At 42.0% G+C, this 16,066-nt stretch overlaps 1 protein-coding gene across 1 annotated transcript in view; it reads left to right on the top strand.

The window, feature by feature from the left end:
* SVEP1 (sushi, von Willebrand factor type A, EGF and pentraxin domain containing 1) overlaps nucleotides 1-16,066 on the top strand; it is a 469,484-nt gene that overhangs the window by 421,276 nt on the left and 32,142 nt on the right. The window contains exon 46 of the mRNA XM_073664736.1: nucleotides 1,725-1,895. Coding sequence (XP_073520837.1) covers nucleotides 1,725-1,895 — 171 coding nt within the window. The remainder of the gene's footprint in view (nucleotides 1-1,724; nucleotides 1,896-16,066) is intronic.

Genomic DNA, 16,066 nt, shown 5'->3' with positions numbered 1-16,066 from the left:
ATGCACAGCAGAGTTTTCAACCTTTTCATTTTAATAAAGAACAAAAAATGGCCATTTTTGAAATTATAAGCATTAGCAGGTTATTACAAACTGAAATCAAACAGTTTTCAACTCAAAAATTTATTCTAGGTGATGTTACATTTGCACATAGGACCCCTTGTTCAAAAGGAGCTTCTGAACTCTCTCGTCCATTGAATTTGTCAGGTTTTGGATGGTTTCTGCTTTAATTGTTTTGCATGAGGACAGAATACCCTCCCAGAGCTGTTGCTTAGATGTGAACTGCCTCCCGCCATCATAGACACTCCTTTGATAATGCTCCAGAGGTTCTCAATGGGGTTGAGGTCAGGGGAGCATGGGTGCCATACAATAAGTTTGTCCCCTTTTATGCCCATAGCAGCCAGAGATGCAGATGTGTTATGTGCAGCATGAGACAGGGCATTATCATGCATGACAATGATCTTGCTGCGGAATGCACGGTTCTTCTTCTTGAACCATGGAAGGAAGTGCTGTTTGAGAAACTCAACATACATTATGGAGTTCATCTTTACCCCTTCAGGGATCCTAAAAGGGCCGACAATCTCTCTCCCCATGATTCCAGCCCAAAACATTACTCCACGTCCTCCTTGTTAGCGCCGTAGCCGTGTTTGCATGGGGTGTCCATCAACCAGCCATCCTCCCCTCCATCCATCTGGACCATCGAGATCATTTCATGCATGATAATGCCCCGTCTCATGCTGCACATAACACATCTGCATCTCTGGCTGCTATGGGCATAAAAGGGGACAAACTTAAGGTGTGGCACCCATGCTCCCCTGACCTCAACCCCATTGAGAACCTCTGGAGCATCATCAAAAGGAGTGTCTATGATGGCGGGAGGCAGTTCACATCTAAGCAACAGCTCTGGGAGGGTATTCTGTCCTCATGCAAAACAATTAAAGCAGAAACAGTCCAAAACCTGACAAATTCAATGGACGAGAGAGTTCAGAAGCTCCTTTCGAACAAGGGGTCCTATGTGCAAATGTAACATCACCTAGAATAAAGTTTTGAGTTGAAAACTGTTTGATTTCAGTTTGTAATAACCTGCTAATGCTTATAATTTAAAAAATGACCATTTTTTGTTTTTCATTAAAATGAATAGGTTGAAAACTCTGCTGTGCATAATAATTTGGAACATGCATTTTGAGTGCAGTTTGAGTTTTTTATTTTTAAAAAAATATACTGTTATCATAGGCAGTTTGTACAAAAACCTTTCAATTGTACTCTAATAGTTATTTGACTGGAAAATTACAATGACTGCAATTCATATAGGTAATTTGGTAAAATCTGAGAAAATATTATTTGCATAATAATTTGGAACACAGTGTAAATACTGGCTTTTAATACCCACCTAATGTGCACAGGCAGCAGCCCCTCACATCTAAGAGCAGACACTGCTAACCTCTTCTTTCTTGTTTCCATTCTGACTGATCTCTACTGCACTCTACAGGAGAGTGATGCTGCTCTCTGCCAACAACTGCCAGTTAGGGTAGTAGTAATACAGCTCCTGAATTCCCATCTGTTAGGACCTTCCAGGATGGTGGCACTTGTAAGACATGCATGGGAACAGAGAGGGTGACTCCTAAAAAAACTCTCAACATATATTGATTTTTACAGTAATGACCATTTTAATGTTGGTGTTAAACTTATGAGTGGAGATTAAGGATATTTTGAATTACTTCTTTCAGAAATCTCTTGTGGCCCTCCTTTTCATGTGCAAAATGCAATGGTCCGAGGATTGTTTCATCATTATGGAGACATGGTGACATATTCTTGCTACAGTGGGTACATGTTAGAGGGATCGTTCAGGAGTGTTTGTTTGGAAAATCAGACGTGGACCACACCACCTTCCTGCAAAGGTACTTTTACAGTACTCTGGTGTAAAAGTATTTAGTAAATAAACTCAATTATATAATTACGTTTTTAGTATAGTTAAATTTACACCCCACCTTACAATAAAAATGTCACAATAAATATAACATAATTAAAATATCTCTCTTCCTGCTATATAAATGGCTTCCAGCTTCGTTTATGCACCCCATGCTTTGGGAGACCATGCCCTTACTCTTAGATGGACCAGCTCACAGCAGGTGGAGTGTCTCAGACATCCAAAAAATAGAGTCTATTGTGAAAGCAAAGGACAGGGAATGAGAAGAAGCAAGTCAACTATGCAGGATGCATTTATTGTGAAATTTCCATTGTGTGGGTATAGAGGGCACTTTAAACCAGGGTTCCCCAACTCTAGTCCTCAACGCCCACCAACAGGTCATGTTTTCAGGATTTCGTTACTATTGCACAGGTGATGGAATTATTGCCTGTGCTGGTGATGCAATTATCACCTGGACAATGCTAAGGGAATCCTGAAAACATGGCCTGTTGGTGGGCCTTGAGGACTGGAGTTGGGGAACCCTGCTTTAAACCACTATGACCCCTATGGAACTATAGGCATATTATGTATAGTAGAAATTTAGATCTAGTATATAGGTCATCTGAAGAGATTTCAGATGACCATTTTCTGAATGACTTGTCATTAATGCTTTCTTTGTGAAGGTTGTTGTCTTGGGCGAAGATGAGACAATTCAGACAAAATGACCGATCAACAAGTATCACGTATGAGAAACATTGAAAGAGGCTAATAGACATAAATTGGCCTATATCGGTATTTCAGGTTGTCCAAAATCTTTAAAAGTGTAGCCATTTTTACTCTAGTGCTTTTTACTGTGGCAATTTTTTTTTTAAAATACTGTAATTATATTCAACCACTGAGCAAAAATGCTTACTGCACACCTACTGAATGTATTTAACGGGTGTCACATTGCAGGCTGGACTTTCCCTTTCTATGATGCTTCATCGTGAGCCCAGTAATAGAACTTATCTGTAAGGACGCTCATCAACTGTTCAATTCATTCAATTTTTTAGAATTCAATCAACAAATAAAACCCAAAAATAAATTATATATGAGCAAATAAAAAGTACCAACTATTCCACAAGAGTCAAAGATAAAATGACAGAATGAAAAATAGTTTTCTCAACTGCAGATTTCTATGGACCGCCGACACTGAGAAGTACAGAATGACTCACTAAACATTAGGTACATTTTACCTGCTTATATTATAGCAACATTCTGGGAAGGTTTTTAGGATATAATTTACCCTATATCTTATTCTTATGCATAATGTGCTTGCTGATGTTAACCTAATATTAGATTTTATTGCTAAAGTCATTTTTATATTTGCATTTGATTTTACAAGATAGTCTAAAAAGCATTTAATCGTTTGTAAATCATTCAGTAAAGACGTCCCAGCAAATTTCAGCCCAATATAAATGATAACTGCATCACATAAAAATCATATTTCCTTTACAAAATGTATACACTGCTGAAAGTAACAGGCAAAAGGAAAAATGATTGATCTTTGGAGAGTAATTTCATATTTTGTATTGGAGAATATGCATAAATGATAAAAGTTATAATAAAGACTGTCTTAAAAAAATCTTTATTACCTGAAATGCTTAATGAGTTTTAGAGTAAACAAAATAACTTTGTGACGTGACCTCTTACATATATGTTCCCCTGTCCACATAACGCAGCTGTATACAAGGCCTAATAATGAGTAATAATTCAAACTTTAGTTTAAAGAGGTTGTCTGGGCCCTAAAAATTGATGTTTTATTGTTAGATTCGTCCATCAATATTTAACCAGTAGGTGCCAACCAGGCCACCATCAGAAATTTTAGAGCCCAATATTGCTAAGTCGTCTGGGCCCCCACCATCCCACCATTTGAATTTATGAAAGCATTCAGTCTTTTTTGGTAAGAGTCTATCAGCATGGCACATCTATAATTGGCAATAAATCTTTACCCATTTTTCCTTCCAGTAGCACTCCAAATCTGTCAGATTGTAAGGGCATTTCCTGTGTATAGCACCCTCTTCAGGTTAACCTACACATTTTCAATTCTATTCAGGTCTAGGCTCTGGATGATCCATTCTAAAACTTTGATCTTCTTCTGGAGGATTTGATGAAAAAATTTACTAATATTTGAAACTGTTCAGGATTCTCTCACCACATTAACTAAAGACTAATTTCCAGCTGTAGAAAAACAGCCATAAAGCATAAAGCTGCCTTCACTATGCTTCAATGTGGGTATAGTGCCCTTTTGCTGATGTGTAGTGTTGGTTTTCCACCAAATATACAGTACCTTTTGGAATTAAGGCCAAAAAATTCAACCTTGTTCTCATTAGACCACAACATGTTTTCCCAGATGGTTTCGGCAAACTTGTAGGTTTTGGAAACCATAGCCGGGTTTGGATGTTTTTCTTTATAACAAAAGGCTTCTATCTTGCTACCCTGCTACGGTACCCCACATGTCAGATATGAGGAATATGGGAGATTATTGTCACATGCAGTACACAATTAGTTTGCCAGAAATTCCTGCAGATCCTTAAATGCACTATTTGTAGAAGTTACACCAAACGGATTTCTTCAAGGCAGGTATCATTTTAATCAGTATCACAGCACCAATATGGCTCTGTGTGTGTTTTACTATGAAAAATCCTGCTGACAGGTTCTATTTTAGAGCACAATGGAAAATCATGAAAGAGGTGAGAATTAGTTGAAGGGCAATAGCAAAATATGTACTAAAGACTATAAAAATTGCAAAACCCTCTATGTATACACCAACTATTGCAAAAACTGAACAAAAAATTGTCTGCATGAAAGGATGCCATGAAAGAAGCTGTGGCTCTTTAAAATACCATTGTGGCCCATCTCAGACAACCTGGATGCTCCAAAATGCTTTTTGGAAAATGAATTCTATTGACAGAGTAGACAAAAATAGAACTTTTTAGCCCAAATTCAGAATGTCATGTTTGAAGGAAAAACAATACTGGACATTAACACCAAAGCCTCATTTCTAATATGAGGTATTGTGGAAAGAACATCATGCTGTGGGGCTGCCTCAGGAATGTCTTGTGATCACTGAACAAAGAATTCAAAGGTGTGTCAAAACTTTTTACTGAAGAATGTAAGGGCAGCAGTCTATGAGATCAAGACATACAGACATTGGGTGATTCAACAAGACAATGGCTCAAAGCAAGCAAGTAAAACAAATAAAAGAGACCTGAAGAAGGCAAACATTTTATAGAAAAGGCAGTCAGAGCCTTGAACTTAACCCTTGAAATGAAGTGGCATGAATTACATAGGGTTGTGCAGTCAAGACATACCAAAGGTTATGATAAACTGCTATGATGCAAAATTCCTTCTCATTGTTGTCCCAATATTATTTGTAACTTAAAGAAATGTTTGTTGGAGATAGTTTCTGCTCAAGGTGGATGTGCGGGTTATTATATTATTAATAGTGTATTATTAATTATTTAGTGAACTAGTTTTCTAATTATTAGTTTTGTAATTTTCTGAACTCTCAGCTGATTTATGACCACATCAAAGTTCAGTTCATCTTTCAAATTGGTTGTAGTTATAAAGCAATACAGTGGAATTCAGAAAAAAACATAGAGACTGCGTTCACGACCTTACAATCAACAGGGTATATTTACAGAGAGAGTTACAAACTCTCTGTCAGATCGAGCTAAATGGGAAAGAAAAGAGAGAGAAGCGCACATAGAATGATAGCATTAGGTAACAGTAGGTAGCTGGTGAGAGTGATGCTCACCTGATTGGGTTGTGGATGTCACAACTCAAATTAATGTCCATATAAAATGATGCTGCCATCACATCTGTAAAAAAAAGTGGTCCCTTTTCTGCATGAATGTTGAAAAATAGTAGACATTGATGTTATTGTGAACAGTTAAGCAAGTTGAAGATACAATGATCTCTAAAAGGTCTAAAGTGAAGTATGAGCAGAATAGGTATAACAGGGTCCCCTATATGGTTAATATCATATGTAGCAAAATTAAGGGGTTAAAAATTAACTATTATTATTAATTGTTAAAAAATATATACAGTACAGACCAAAAGTTTGGACACACCTTCTCATTTAAAGATTTTTCTGTATTTTCATGACTATGAAAATTGTACATTCACACTGAAGGCATCAAAACTATGAATTAACACATGTGGAATTATATACTTTACAAAAAAGTGTGAAACAACTGAAAATATGTCTTATATTCTAGGTTCTTCAAAGTAGCCACCTTTTGCTTTGATGACTGCTTTGCTCACTCTTGGCATTCTCTTGATGAGCTTCATGAGGTAGTCACCGGAAATTGTTTTTCACTTCAAAGGTGTGCCCTGCTAGGTTTAATAAGTGATATTTCTTGCCTTATAAATGGGGTTGGGACCATCAGCTGTGTTGTGCAGAAGTCTGGTGGAAACACAGCTGATAGTCCTACTGCATAGACTGTTAGAATTTGTATTATGGCAAGAAAAAAGCAGCTAAGTAAAGAAAAATGAGTGGCCATCATTACTTTAAGAAATGAAGGTCAGTCAGTGCAAAAAATTGGGAAAACTTTGAAAGTGTCCCCAAGTGCAGTTGCAGAAACCATCAAGCGCTACAAAGAAACTGGCTCACATGAGGACCGCCCCAGGAAAGGAAGACCAAGACTCACCTCTTCTTCTGAGGATAAGTTTATCCAAGTCACCAGCCTCAGAAATCGCAGGTTAACAGCAGCTCAGATTAGAGACCAGGTAAATGCTACACAGAGTTCTAGCAGCAGACACATCTCTACAACAACTGTTAAGAGGAGACTTTGTGCAGCAGGCCTTCATGGTAAAATAGCTGCTAGGAAACCACTGCTAAGGACAGGCAACAAGCAGAAGAGACTTGTTTGGGCTAAACAACATAAGGAATGGACATTAGACCAGTGGAAATCTGTGCTTTGGTCTGATGAGTCCAAATTTGAGATCTTTGGTTCCAACCACCGTGTCTTTGTGCAACGCAGAAAAGGTGAACGGATGGACTCTACATGCCTGGTTCCGACCGTGAAGCATGGAGGAGGAGGTGTGATGGTGTGGGGGTGCTTTGCTGGTGACACTGTTGGGGATTTATTCAAAATTGAAGGCATACTGAACCAGCATGGCTACCACAGCATCTTGCAGCTGCATGCTATTCCATCCGGTTTGCGTTTAGATGGACCATCATTTATTTTTCAACAGGGCAATGATCCCAAACACACCTCCAGGCTGTGTAAGGGCTATTTGACCAAGAAGGAGAGTGATGGGGTGCTACGCCAGATGACCTGGCCTCCACAGTAACCAGACCTGATCCCAATCGAGATGGTTTGGGGTGAGCTGGACCGCAGAGTGAAGGTAAAAGGGCCAACAAGTGCTAAGCATCTCTGGGAACTCCTTCAATATTGTTGGAAGACCATTTCCGGTGACTACCTCTTGAAGCTCATCAAGAGAATGCCAAGAGTGTGCAAAGCAGTCATCTAAGCAAAAGGTGGCTGTTTTGAAGAACCTAGAATATAAGACATATTTTCAGTTGTTTAACACTTTTTTGTTAAGTATATAATTCCACATGTGTTAATTCATAGTTTTGATGCCTTCAGTGTGAATGTACAATTTTCATAGTCAGGAAAATACAGAAAAATCTTTAAATGAGAAGGTGTGTCCAAACTTTTGGTCTATACTGTATATTAACCACTAGAGATGAGCGTTGTTCTACTCGAACTGTTCGCCAATCTCAAATTCGAGCTGTTTTGGGCGGTGTTCGAGCCGGTCGGCGAACACGAACAATTTGAGAAAAATTCGGCTGTTCGAGGTTATGTTCGATAACTGTTCGTGCACCAAAATCATAACTGGATTTTTTCTCAGTAATGATGAAAATTAATGTTAATACGCAGATTGAGTGTACAGCGGGGCAGGGGGAGGGGCAGGGGATGGATCTCTGCAGGAACAATGAAGATCTCCATTTTTTTTTCTCTTTCCCGCATTTGCAGTGGGGAGGTGCAATCTGTCAGCCTATCAGCAGCGCACACACGGAGCGAAGTGCTTTTTTTCACACAAGCAAGGGCATGTGTGATTGGCAGTGTATGTCACATGTCCTTGCCCTATAAGACCAAGCCATTTTCCCCGTCGCCACCATTTTCTCACTGCTGCAGCTGCGTGTTAGACGGCACCGCTGTTGCTGTGTGCGCTATACCTTGTTAATTTCAAGCCAATTTTCGCACAAATATACAGATAGCTTGGGAGTAGGGAATAGTTGTGATTGCAGTCCTTTTAAGGACTAGGTTACAGCATTTCCTACGACTTTTATCAAGCAGGTCTGTGCTCTTAAATAGATAGATTGTGGGAGTAAAGACTAAATGTAATTGGAGTCCTTTTCAGGACTAGGTTACATCAGTTCCTATCAGTTTTTGCCAGGCAGGTCTGTGCCAGTGCTGTGCAAGTTTTTTTCACAGCATTTGGCTGAATCTAGCAAAGCTAATCCTTTTTGGCCTATTGCAGAGTGTGTTAGTCAGTGGAGTAGCCTATCTGTGTTGCAAGATATACCACCTGTGTATAGAATACCAATTTTTTTACTGCACCTAGTGAAGTAAAATCTTTTGGGCATAGCATCATTCTATTAGTCCATCTATACTGACCTCCATCAGGTTGCAAACTGAATATAATTTTTTTCTGCATCTAGCTCTGAAAAATATTTGGGCTTCTAGCAGTGTGTGGGACTTGGTCTATTAGTCCATCTATACTGACCTCCATCAGGTTGCAAATTAAAAATAATTTTTTTCTTCATTTAGCTCTGAAAAAATATTTGGGCTTCTAGCAGTGTGTGGGACTTGTTCTATTAGTCCTTCTATACTGACCTCCAGCAGGTTGCAAATTGAATATAATTTTTTTCTGCATCTAGCTCTGAAAAAATATTTGGGCTTCTAGCGGTGTGTGGGACTTGGTCTATTAGTCCATCTATACTGACCTCCATCAGGTTGCAAATTAAAAATAATTTTTTTCTGCATCTAGCTCTGAAAAAATATTTGGGCTTCTAGCAGTGTGTGGGACTTGGTCTATTAGTCCATCTATACTGACCTCCATCAGGTTGCAAATTAAAAATAATTTTTTTCTTCATTTATCTCTGAAAAAATATTTGGGCTTCTAGCAGCGTGTGGGACTTGTTCTATTAGTCCATCTATACTGACCTCCATCAGGTTGCAAATTAAAAATAATTTTTTTCTGCATCTAGCTCTGAAAAAATATTTGGGCTTCTAGCAGTGTGTGGGACTTGGTCTATTAGTCCATCTATACTGACCTCCATCAGGTTGCAAATTAAAAATAATTTTTTTCTTTATTTAGCTCTGAAAAAATATTTGGGCTTCTAGCAGTGTGTGGGACTTGTTCTATTAGTCCTTCTATACTGACCTCCAGCAGGTTGCAAATTGAATATAATTTTTTTCTGCATCTAGCTCTGAAAAAATATTTGGGCTTCTAGCGGTGTGTGGGACTTGGTCTATTAGTCCATCTATACTGACCTCCATCAGGTTGCAAATTAAAAATAATTTTTTTCTGCATCTAGCTCTGAAAAAATATTTGGGCTTCTAGCAGTGTGTGGGACTTGGTCTATTAGTCCATCTATACTGACCTCCATCAGGTTGCAAATTAAAAATAATTTTTTTCTGCATCTAGCTCTGAAAAAATATTTGGGCTTCTAGCAGTGTGTGGGACTTGGTCTATTAGTCCATCTATACTGACCTCCATCAGGTTGCAAATTGAATAAAAAAAATTTCTGCATCTAGCTCTGAAAAAATATTTGGGCTTCTAGCGGTGTGTGGGACTTGGTCTATTAGTCCATCTATACTGACCTCCATCAGGTTGCAAATTAAAAATATTTTTTTTCTGCATCTAGCTCTGAAAAAATATTTGGGCTTCTAGCAGTGTGTGGGACTTGGTCTATTAGTCCATCTATACTGACCTCCATCAGGTTGCAAATTGAATAAAAAAAATTTCTGCATCTAGCTCTGAAAAAATATTTGGGCTTCTAGCGGTGTGTGGGACTTGGTCTATTAGTCCATCTATACTGACCTCCATCAGGTTGCAAATTAAAAATAATTTTTTTCTGCATCTAACCCAGCCAATAGTTTTGGCCTAATACCACAGTTTGGCCACTCAGCTCTGCTCGGTTACCATCCATTGTTTTTTTGTGCAAACAACTCCAGAGTTGTGAATTAGTTAACCACCAAAATGAGTGGAAAAAGGCCTGCTGCTGGTGGAAAGGGGAATAGGCGTGTTGGGAAGGGGAAAAAAGGTTGTGTCCGTGGGGTAGGTGCAGAAGAAAGACCATCTTCCAGCCAAACTAAAATGTCTACTTCTTTTAGCGGACAATGTGATAAGATCCCTTTCTTACGGCCACGCCAATCGCTACAAATTCCAGATGAGGCACAAAAACAGCAGGTGCTTCAACGGATATCAAGTGCTCCTTTAAGTGGGCTCTCCTCCACATCAACTTCAACATCACAAATACTCCAGTCCTCAAAGGTGTCACCCAAATCGCACTTGCTTCCTCACAGCTCCCAAATCTCCAGCTGCCCGTCTGAGTATGAGGTAGAACAGATGGTTGAGTCTGCAGAGCTGTTTACTCATACTATAGCCTGGGAATCAGAGGTCGACTCCAGCGCTTCTGTGAATCCAGACGAGGAAATGATCTGCACTGATGCCCAGAATCTTTATGAGTCGGATCCAGGACCAGACGCAGAAGGTTCTGACCATAATGTAGACCCTCATTCCCAAACTGTAACTCCTGTTGGTGGAGACAATGAGGAAGACGATGATAAGACTCAAATACCTGATTGGAGCGACAACTTTAGTTTTTTGTCAGGGCAGGAACAGGTTGGCTCTGAGGACGACGGGTGTGATAACGCACAGGGTGATGATGATGAGGTCGGAGATCCCACTTACTGTCAACCCACAGTCAGCCAAGAGATGAGGTCAGCAGAGGAGGTGGAGGAAGATGCTAGTGACGACGAGGTCAGGTTGCGCCTTCCTGGACAGAGACGTAGTACTGGAAGCACGTCAACAACTGCATCCTCAAACACAACTCTGCCTCTCACCACAAGTCGTGGTGGCTCTTCAGGTCGCATGGGTGCTAAGCCTTGCATAGCCTGGGCATTTTTTCAGATCGATAAAGATGACCCAACTCGTGTTATCTGTAACATTTGTCAGCAAAAGCTAAGTAGAGGCCAAAAAATACATAGTTTGAGTACTTCATGCATGAACCGGCACATGGACATGAAGCATAAGTTGCAGTGGGAAGCTCAGTGTGCTACAATGCGGCCTAGCCGGCCGGGCCAACCACCGTCTGCCATATCTTGTGCATCCGCGGCCTCTTCATCCTCTGTGACTGGGGGGACAGCAGTCACACCTGTTTTGGGGCGCAGACCTGCCACCTCTTTACCCGCAACAGCCAGCGTGATTGGCAGGTCATCATTTTCTTTGGAGGTGGTAACACCAGCTGGTCTTGAGCGCTGTCCGACATCGATAGCACCACCTTTGGATCAAGGCAACCTAACATGTCCGCCTGCATCTTCCTCACAGACCGGCAGTTTGCCGGGGACACCCTTATCAACCCCGTCTAAGCACAATAGCCAGCCCTCGGTCCCTCAGATGTGGACAAGTAAAAGACCATTTCCTCCTAGCCATGAGAAATCTAAGAGGTTGAATTTCACCATCTGCAAGCTCTTGGCTACAGAAATGCTGCCTTTCCGCCTGGTGGACACAGAGGATTTTCGAGACCTTATGTCCGTCGCAGTGCCCCAGTACCAGATGCCCAGTCGGCACTACTTCTCAAAGAAAGGTGTGCCTGCGCTCCACCAGCATGTCGCACACAACATCACCGCTTCTTTGAGAAACTCTGTGTGTGACAGGGTGCATTTCACCACAGACACTTGGACGAGTAGGCATGGACAGGGGCGTTACATGTCGCTGACTGGGCACTGGGTAACTATGGTGACAGCAGGACAAGGGGCTGCTGTCCAAGTCTTGCCGTCCCCACGAGTTGTGCGTCAATCCTCTTTATGTCAAAGTTCCTCCACTGCTTCTGCCTCCTCAACCTCCTCTCGGTCTTCCACCTGCACCCAAAGCCTGTCTGGTCATGCCACAAGCTTTCTAACTGCGCAGAAGGGATCCTGCACACCTCCTTACTATGCTGGCAGTAGGGCTCAACGTCATCAGGCGGTTTTTACATTGAAATGTCTGGGAAATGTGAGTCACACAGCTGAGGAGTTGTGGTCAGCTCTGGAGAACCAATTTCATGAATGATTGTCTCCACTGGACCTGAAACCAGGGAAGGCCGTGTGCAACAATGCTGCAAACCTGGGTGCGGCCCTTCGCCGGGGCAATGTCACACACGTGCCTTGTATGGCTCACGTGTTGAACCTGGTTGTCCAGCAATTTTTAGCCCACTATCCCAGACTAGATGGCCTTCTGCAGAGGGCACGGTCGCTGTGTGCTCACTTCCGCCGTTCGCATCCCGCAGCTCAGCGACTTACATCTCTACAGAAGTCGTTGGGCCTGCCACTTCACCGGCTAAAATGCGATGTGCCTACCCGGTGGAATTCAACTCTGCACATGTTGCAGCGACTGTGGCAGCACCGACAAGCCCTGGTGCAATACGTTCTGACGTATAGCCTGGGCCAACGAGATTCAGAGGTGGGGCAAATCACGCTGGAGGAGGGGTCTCAGATCAGGGACCTATGCACCCTTCTGCACAGTTTTGAAATGGCGACGAAGATGTTTAGTGCTGACGATGCCATTATCAGCATGACTATTCCGGTGATTTACATGCTGGAGCACATGTTAAACAGAATTCGGAGTCAGGTGGTGGCACAAGAGGAGGTGGAGGAAGTAGAGGAGGAGGAGTTGTATGCGGAAGGGCTAACATCTGCAAGGTCCAGACGGTCGGCAGCACCAGGGCGGCAGGCATGTGAGGGTGGGGGAGATGATTTTACCAGGGCGCATGGTAGCAGCCAAACTAGTGAGGAAGGTGCAGGAGCCCAGGAAGAAGTGGAGGACGAACTGATGGAAGACTCATCAGATGAGGGAGACCTTGATCACATTTCTGTTGTGCGAGGTTGGGGGGAGAGGACAGAGGAAGGAAGCATGATTGTTACCTCGCCACCAACACAACAGGGACTTGGTGCTCCTGGATGCGCAACACACATGAGTGCCTTCTTGCTGCACTACCTGCAACATGACCCTCGAATTGTGAGAATTAGAAATAATCCTGACTACTGGGTTGCCACACTGTTAGATCCCCGGTACAAAAGTAAATTTGCAGAAATTATTCCTGCCATAGAAAGGGATGCACGCATGCAGGAGTATCAGCAGAGACTGTTGCAGAATCTTACATGTGCTTTTCCACAAAATACCAGTGGTGCACGTAGTGAATCTCACAGTTCCAACTTGCCAACCGTGGGACCGTCAAGTGTTCAGCACTCAAACCGTAACAGAACCACAGTATCTGCTGGTAACATCAATTTTGCGGAATCATTTCACCACTTTTTTAGCCCATCCTTTGCAAGGCCACAGGAGACAAGAAGTCTGACACATAGTCAACGCCTAGAGACGATGGTACAGGAGTATCTCCAAGTAAACATTGAAGCCACGACTGTGTCACTGGACCCTTGCTCTTTTTGGGCTTCCAATCTGGATAAATGGCCGGAGCTAGCCACTTACGCCTTGGAGATCTTGTCATGCCCCGCAGCCAGCGTTCTGTCTGAACGTGTGTTCAGCGCTGCTGGTGGTGTGCTGACAGATAAGCGCACGCGGCTCTCCACTGATAATGTAGACAGACTCACGTTCATAAAGATGAACAAATCATGGATCCGAAACGACTTTTCTACCCCTGTGTCATCCTGGGGAGAGTAAAAGCTTGATGATTGGTTAAAATCACCCTACCAACCGTTTTAAGCTTTCAAATTACTAATCATGTTTATCTGTATCTTGACTGGAAAATAATTTGGGCTTTGTAGCAGTGTGCAGCACTGATCCTATTAGGCCATCTATAATAAGCTTCACCAGATTTAAAATTAAAAATAATTTTTAGCTGCATCTAGCCCAGAAAATAATTTTGGGGCTCCGAGATGCGCAAGACACATAAGTGCCTTCTTGCTGCACTACCTGCAGCATGACCCTCATATTGTCAGAATTCGAAGTAATCATGACTACTGGGTTGCCACACTCTTAGATCCCCCAAACTTTTCGATCAACCTTTTCATTTTAATAAAGACCAAAAAAATGGTCATTTTTGAAATTATAAGCATTAGCAGGTTGTTAGAAACTGAAATCAAACAGTTTTCAACTCAAAACTTTATTCTAGGTGATGTTACATTTTCACATAGGACCCCTTGTTCGAAAGGAGCTTCTGAACTCTCTCGTCCATTGAATTTGTCAGGTTTTGGATGGTTTCTGCTTCAATTGTTTTGCATGAGGACAGAATACCCTCCCAGAGCTGTTGCTTAGATGTGAACTGCCTCCCGCCATCATAGACACTCCTTTTAATGATGCTCCAAAAGTTCTGAATGGGGTAGAGGTCAGGGGAGCATGGGGGTCACACCATAAGTTTGTCCCCTTTTATGCCCATATCAGCCAGAGATGCAGATGTTTTATGTGCAGCATGAGATGGTGCATTATCATGCAGAAAAATGATCTTGCTGTGAAATACACGGTTCTTCTTCTTGAACCATGGCAGGAAGTGCTGTTTGAGAAAATCCACATACATTATGGAGTTCATCTTTAGCGCCTTCAGGGATCCTAAAGGGGCCGACAATCTCTCTCCCCATGATTCCAGCCCAAAACATTACTCCACCTCCTCCTTGTTGGCGCTGTAGCCGTGTTTGCGTAGGGTGTCCATCAACCAGCCATCCTCCACTCCATTCATCTGGACCATCGAGCGCTGCACGGCACTCATCCGTGAACAAAACAGTTTTGAAATCAGTCTTCATGTAATGTTTGGCCCACTGGAGCCGTTTCTGCTTGTGTGAAGTGGATAGAGGAGGTCGACAGGATGGCGTATGCACAGCTGCAAACCTCTGAAGGACCCTGCATCTTGTTGTTCGGGGGACGTTGGAGGCACAAGCAGCTTCAAAAACTTGTCTGCTGCTATGACAAGGCTTTTTTGCCGCTGCTCTTTCAACCTGACGTAATTGCCTGTAGGAAAGAGTCCTCAATTTGCCCTTATCAGCACGCACACGTGTGTACTGTGAATCAGCTACATACTTCTTGATTGCCAAGACACTTCATCCTGATCATCGCACAATGTTGATTGTAGTCATGCCTTGACCTAAACACTCCACAATTTGTTGCTTCTCAGCAGCCGACACATCCTTTTTCTTTCCCATTTTGGCAGAAAATGTAGGCTGCTTAATAATGTGAGAGAGCCTTCTTAAGTAGTCTTGCCTTTCATTGGACACACCTGCCAAACTAATTAGCACAGGTGTCTGCAATTGCTTACAGTGATATAAAGAGCCCTGACACACATCACCATCAATGAGTTTAACTGACAAACAAACAAATTCTTCCCTTATCACTCCTAAACACTTTTTGCATAATAATTTGGAACGCGGTGTACATGTGCTTTTCCACAAAACACCAGTGGTTCACATAGTGAATCTTACAGTTCTAACTTGCCAACCGTGGTCTGTATGGAATTGTTCAATAAAGGGCCCAAAATTAAGATAACATAGATGGGAGAGGTCTCTATGAATAGGAATTCCTAAGTATTTGATACCCTGTGAGGGCCAGGCAAAGGGAAAGTTGGACTGGATGGAATCCTATATGGATTTAGGGAGGGAGACATCGAGGGCCTCAGACTTCGCTGCATTGATTTTAAAATTTTACCATGTAACAAAGTGATCTATTTCAGCCATAACAGCAGGGATGGATATATGTGATTGAGTGATATATACTAGGACATCATCAGCAAATAGAGAGCACTTGTACTCGGTGCCTCCCACCTCAATCCACCTAATATTGGGGTTATGGCGAATTGATGAGAGCAGGTGCTCCGTCACTAGGATGTATAAGAGAGGGGACAGAGGACATCCCTGCCTTGTCCCATTGGTGATTGTGAAAGGTGATGAAAATGTTCTG

The sequence above is a fragment of the Phyllobates terribilis genome, unplaced genomic scaffold (assembly GCF_046119375.1).
Source record: "Phyllobates terribilis strain yellow unplaced genomic scaffold, ASM4611937v1 Scaffold_1__5_contigs__length_1240528914, whole genome shotgun sequence".
In the NCBI taxonomy this organism is placed as follows: Eukaryota; Metazoa; Chordata; class Amphibia; order Anura; family Dendrobatidae; genus Phyllobates; species Phyllobates terribilis.
The sequence above is the reverse complement of the archived record's forward strand: the minus strand, read 5'-3'. Positions and strand labels throughout refer to the sequence as shown.